The sequence below is a fragment of the Mastomys coucha genome, unplaced genomic scaffold (assembly GCF_008632895.1).
Source record: "Mastomys coucha isolate ucsf_1 unplaced genomic scaffold, UCSF_Mcou_1 pScaffold15, whole genome shotgun sequence".
NCBI lineage: Eukaryota > Metazoa > Chordata > Mammalia > Rodentia > Muridae > Mastomys > Mastomys coucha.
Genome location: NW_022196897.1, coordinates 136,084,937 through 136,090,828, shown reverse-complemented (window position 1 = coordinate 136,090,828; position 5,892 = coordinate 136,084,937). Strand labels below are relative to the sequence as shown.

The window sequence follows — 5,892 nt, the reverse complement described above, 5'->3', positions numbered from 1 at the left end:
AGAAAAAAGAAAGAAAAAAAAAGCTGGAAAAAGGGGGAACAGAGAACATCTCAAAAACATTATTGAGCAAGCTCACACTGGACTCAGGACTGATAACCATAGCCTCATGTGGTAGGAAGAGTTGGGATCTCAGGATCTGAAGCAACCCAACCCCCAAGGCCCTGGCCCCAGACCACTACCAGCTCTCCCAAGCACCTTCCTAGCTTCAGAGAAGGAACTCTATTTTATTCTCAGGACTTCAGGGCCTTAGGGAAAGCTCCTAAAGCCTAAGCCCCAGGCTGCTACTGGCTCTGCAGATTGAGAAGGAGCTGTGCCACTCTCCATACATGAAGGCCCCATAGAAAGCCTTGCTTGTCCAGGCCAGTCCTCAACACAACTGTGCTTTTTTTTTTTTTTTTTTTTTTCCTTTTTCAAGACAGGGTTTCTCTGTGTAGCCCTAGCTATCCTGGAACTAACTCTGTAGACCAGACTGGCCTCAAACTCAGAAACCCACCTGCCTGTGCCTCCCAAGTGCTGGGATTAAAGGCCTGGGCCACCTCTGCCGACATTTTTTTCCTTTTCAAAGTGTTATTGCCAGGTGTAGTCTTGCCCATGTGGCAGAACTATGCTTTTCTGAAGACAACCAGACGTTTATGACACACCAGGCCTTAATGTTGGTTGTCACCCTATACTGCCCCTTAGAGCCACTTGTTAGAGGCCTGTTCTTTGATATCAGGATGGACCTAATTCAGAGTTGTCTCCTATCTTATGGATTGTGGACAAATGCCTGGACAATCCTGGTAACCTAACACATGTATACACGCATCTTATTCTCCAATAGGCCTTTTTACCATAGCATATATCTGTGTGATGTTTTAGAGGCAGTCCTCCCTCACCTACATTATACTTGCTGTCACTACAAGCATTAGTAAACACTTTACATCAGTTTTACTCTTCTACATCACAGCTTACTATTGGAGTGCCATCCGATACACGAGATGCCTTTTACAGTCCACAACACTAACTCTAAATGGATCTTATACCTACATGTAAAACAGCTTAATGCTAAGGCCAAAACTTCCTGAAGATACTAGAGAAACTAGCGCTTTCCGAGTTTGCCATCCTGCCGAGGGTTTTTCTACACAGAAGCCCCTACTCCAAATGTTTTGTGTAGATGCAGCCACCCCAGGGAAGTTATGCCGAGCCCACTGCCGGGTCCAGAGAGAGAACAGGACCACAGGGAACCTCACAAGTCGCTGCTTCTGTCAGGCTGCTGTTTACCACCGAGCCCCAGGGACGACCCAGAACATCAGCCCCCTCTGCTCAGCCGCCTGCTCCTCCCCTTGTGAGAGTCGGCCCTGCACTTACCATGTTCGGACTTCTGAGCTTGCCCGAACTCCCCGCACTCAGGAGCAGCACACAGAACACATCAAGCAGAAATATTCAAGACTGTCAGCTTAAAAGAGGAACTTGCAAGATTGCACCCGGAAGAGCCCGCCTTCTTTTTGGATTGACAGATAGGCCTAGATGTTCTGATTGGCTAGTGCTTCTTGAGTGACATAAACACCACCCAAAGGCTTAGAGTGTGTTGAAGGGACACAGCGGAATGGTTCCAGGCACAGGTTGCCAGTCTGAGGGCAGTCCTTTCCCGGATCTGTAGAAATTTGCATTTCAGTACCACTTCTGTCTGTCCCCCAATTGCTTGCTGCTCCGTTTCACAGCTCTGATCAGGGGGAAGACCCACACCTCCAATTTGCTGTTGCTAAGTTACCCGCTTCTCTCCTTCTTGGGACCCACTGCAAATTTGGAGCTTTCCTGAGCTCCAGTCACAACACTAAGTAGGCACTTCCCCTTCTTCCTTTTGGAATCAAGGTCCATAACTTGCATTGCCCATTACTCAACTTACAGTGAGTCATTAGTCTCTCCCACAAGTGGAAGTGTGCCCGCAGTATTAGCAACTAAAGAGGAATTATAGCAGACATGAGTTTTGTTTTGCATTTTAACTTGGGTTCAGGTAAACTGCAAGTACTTTTCACTTGATGGATATGAGATAACCCTCAGAGTAAAGTAGGAAAAACATAACAAACACTGGGGAGCACTATTGTTAACCAGCACTTCTTCCTCAGTAGGTAGATAAAACAAACAACAACTAGAAAATCCACAGCCGCATTAGTAAAGGTTCTCTAGAAGAATTGAATTGATAGAATAAAGTCTTTCTATTATGTAAAAAAATGATTTATTAGAAGGGTCAAGTGCTGGGTGGTTCAACTAGACCAACAATGCCTGCCTACCTGTGGAAAGTTAAAGAATCCAGTAGTGGTTCAGTCTGTGGGGTTTCATGCCTGAGCTGGTCTTCAGTATATATCAGAATTCTGAAGAAATAGGCTCTAATACTTATTTTCAAAAATGAAACTCTTATCCATGGTAGAGCAAGCACACAAAGAAAAAGAGGTATCTATCTCCTACAGTGTCCTGCTCATATGTAGGCCAACACCAGAAGCTGTGCCCTAGATTAAAAGTGGATTTTATCAACTGAAAAGATACAGATAAAAGGAAGGTTTCCCTACTTGAAAAGGTATAATTTTTAAAAAAAATTCCCCACAGTAACCAACTATTTGGATTTTACGTAATTTCATATCTAGTCAATTTTACTACCAAGAATTGACAGCACAACAATTTAGACAGGAGAGCTGAGAAAGATCCACTTTCTTTCCCATCCTCTGTGGGAGGCAAGGAGAGCATGGGAGCCATTCCAAAATAAGAATTTTCTTCTCAAAAAGGAAGCACTAAGACTTTTCTTAGGGAATACTGATACATTCACACATAGGTTTGCCCACTCCTATGCATGCTATGTTAAATCCTCTTCTGAACTTGGTCACAAGGTAAAAGCAGAGATATTGAAGGGCATTCTTAGCTCAAAGTCATGCAGAAACATATGTAAATAATAAAAGTGATGGTCAGAAATGCCTCTAGAATGTTTATCTTGTACTACAAAATCTTAGCTAGCCATTAAGTAAATAACACTGTAAAAGTAGATGGCTAAGGAGCCAAAGCTGCCTCGTAATCATTATCTGTGATCTAACGAAGAAATGTATCAACATCACAATTCTCACATATAGAAAGAACAGAGAACACAAAGTCCAAGGACCAACCTCACTTAGGTCTGGGCTCCTAAGAGTAGGGTGTTTGAGAGCAACAGGGAAACAAGCAACTTGAAGTCGAATCATGAGTCTGAGCCAGTAGCTCATGCTCTGCTGAGATAGCATTCTAGATGAGACTGCTTCCCAGACTGCTATCCCTGAGTGTTTGTGTTCTGCTCTGCTCTAGACAGATTTTACTTTCTATTCTAAAGCCTCTGTGGTTGAGACAGCTAGCTTTTGACTTGAGACAGCTCTCTCTGCTAGTAAAAATTCTAAAAGCTCTCTGTATAACTCCTCAGTTTTCTGACCAGTCAGGAAAACCGATCAAAAATCCTTGCTTTTTAAAACCAAGTCAAAAATACTGTTAGAATAATTCTAAAAGTAATTCTTGTGTTTTCAAAGTCAAAAAAATTCTTGAAGAGCTGTGTTTGGTCTCCAGAGAACTCCAGATAGCTTAGCTCTCATTACAGAAAAAATTTAAAAAGTAGGGCAATCATTTCCTGCTAGTTTATCACACGTAGGTCAAAAGCCCAGTTTGTTTGTTTGTTTGTTTGTTTGTTTGTTTGTTTTTACCTATGAATTTGGTTCTTTATTCCAGGGTCCCTTTTGATTATCCTATAGATCAGCAGCTCATAACCCCAGCTCCTTGTTACTTCAGAGACAATAAATACATTTTTTTTTTAACATTGCAAAAGAATTCAGAGGTCTTTCCTGCCTCTCTTCTGTAGCTGGGTGGAGTGTGCTGGGGGACACAGAGTAGGGGAAGGCAGTGGAAAGTTTCTAGAGGGGCTTACTGGGTTTTCCTATTGGGAATTTGGAAGACTTTGTTGCTGAGAGTGGTTTGAACTGTGCAGACCTGGCCCAAGCTGTTTCGGTGAAGAAGAACTTCAGTCTGTGGCCTAGAGACTGGTTTTGTTGTATTTTGGTGAAGAATGTGGCTGCTTTTTGCCCTTGTCTGAAGAGTCTACCTGAGGCTAAGGTAAAGAGAGGTATATTAATTGCATTGACAAAAGAAGTCTCAAAAACTAAAAATAAAAGTCCCAGCAGAGATACTTGTTTGGACTTATAAAGAGCATTTTTAATGAAAATGAGCAAGCAGAGAAAGGAAAAAATTAAAAATGTATGTTTTATATAATAATGAGGCAGCTGGAAGAGAAATGAGGCTGAATCAAATGATCAAGGGCATAAACAGAATAAAGGGGTGGTAGCTTTGGGGCAAGACCCCAAGCAACAAAGCTGAGGTCCAAGCATTGGGGTGCACACCTTTAATTTCATGAGACAGAGGCAACCAGGTCTCTTGAGTTCAAGGCCAGCCTTGAGCAGAGCGAGTTCCAAGTACAGAAAAGCTTAAGTCTAGGTGTGATGGGACAAGCCTTTGATCCCAGAATTCAAAAGACAGAGCCATACAGATCTCTGAGTTCTATCCAGGTCAATCTGCAGAGCAAGTTCCAGGAGAGCCAAGCTTAGGCAATAAAAGAGTTGGAAAACTGAAAAATGGTAGGAATGTAATAGAACAAGGAAGGCTTGTTCCAGCTCAAACAAGCAGCAGAATTAAGCAGCTTCAGCTATGGGGTCTGGCTTTAGAGTGAAATATAGAAGTGACTACTGGGACAATTGATGCTGGTTAGCCTGAGCTAAGAAATTAATTGTGATTAAGAGGAGCCTAGCACCACTGAGGTAAAATCTGGGAAATGTTTTCTGAAAGCACAATGAAGCTGTATTACAGAGATAGCCAGTATTGTACCTTGCACTTCATTTGGATTTGGTAATGTTTAAGAATCAACCAGGTGCCCAGGTCCTCTAACTCACCCAGGATCAGAGGTAAGGAGGACACAACATCTGTCCCAACACAGTGGGTAAGTGGAACCATCAGGACTAGGCACAGAGGAACTCTGCCAGCCCAGTGGCTCCGGTTGCTTCCTGTCTTTCTGGCCTGGCCGGTGCCCTTAGCAGACTTTGTGCAGAAACTCTGCATGCATTGCCAAAACACCCGGAGAAAGCTCCACTCCCAGGTACTCTAACAAGCTCAGGGTCACAGGATCCCAGAATCACAGGATCACAGAGACAGCTTGAATCTGAGAAGTTCTGACACAACCAGGACCACAGGAAGGACAGGCTCCAGTCATATTTAGCAAGGGCTGGTAGCCCTAGAAATAACCAGATGGTGTGGTGCAAGCATAAGAAAATAAACAACACAAACCAAGGTCACTTGGCATCATCAGAGACCAATTCTCCCACAATAGCAAGTCCTGGACACAACATCACACTAGAAAAACAAGATTCAGATATAAAATCACTTCTTATGGTGATGATACAGGACATTAAGAATGACATAAATAGCACCCTCAAAAAATACAGGAGAACACAGGTAAACAGCTAGACTCCCTTCAAGAGGAGACACAAAAATCCCTTAAAGAACTACAGGAAAACACAATCAAACAGGTGAAGGAAATGAGCAAAACTATCCAGAATCTAAAAATTGAAGTAGAAACAATACAGAAATCAGAAAGAGAGACAGCCCTGGAGATACAAAACCTAGGAAAGAAATCAGGAGTCATAGATGCAAGTATCACCAACAGAATACAAGAGATAGAAGAGAGAATTTCAGGGGTAGAAGACACCATAGAAAACATTGACACAACAGTCAAAGAGAATGCAAAAAGCAAAAAAGCTCCTAACCCAAAACATCCAGAAAATCCAGGATGCAATGAGAAGACCAAACCTAAGGATATTAGGTATAGAAGAGAGTGAAGACTCCCAAGGTAATGGGCCA

The 5,892-nt window shown here is 42.8% G+C and overlaps 1 protein-coding gene and 1 pseudogene across 4 annotated transcripts in view; both read right to left on the bottom strand.

The window, feature by feature from the left end:
* Nucleotides 1-1,451, bottom strand: part of LOC116091121 — an 84,229-nt pseudogene extending 82,778 nt beyond the window's left edge.
* The window catches only part of LOC116091117 (zinc finger protein 431-like), a 51,636-nt gene that overhangs the window by 19,164 nt on the left and 26,580 nt on the right, over nt 1-5,892 (bottom strand). For 2 of the 4 annotated variants that reach the window (XM_031372184.1, XM_031372186.1), the window contains exon 1: nt 1,348-1,429. The exons of 1 other annotated variant lie outside the window; for it this stretch is intronic. Coding sequence is in view for 1 of the 3 variants with exons in the window: in XM_031372183.1 (XP_031228043.1) it covers nt 1,348-1,350 (3 nt within the window). In the remaining 2 variants the exon portion in view is untranslated. Of the gene's footprint in view, nt 1-1,347; nt 1,471-5,892 lie in introns of those variants that run through there. One more of the 4 variants, XM_031372183.1, reaches the window with a different exon arrangement.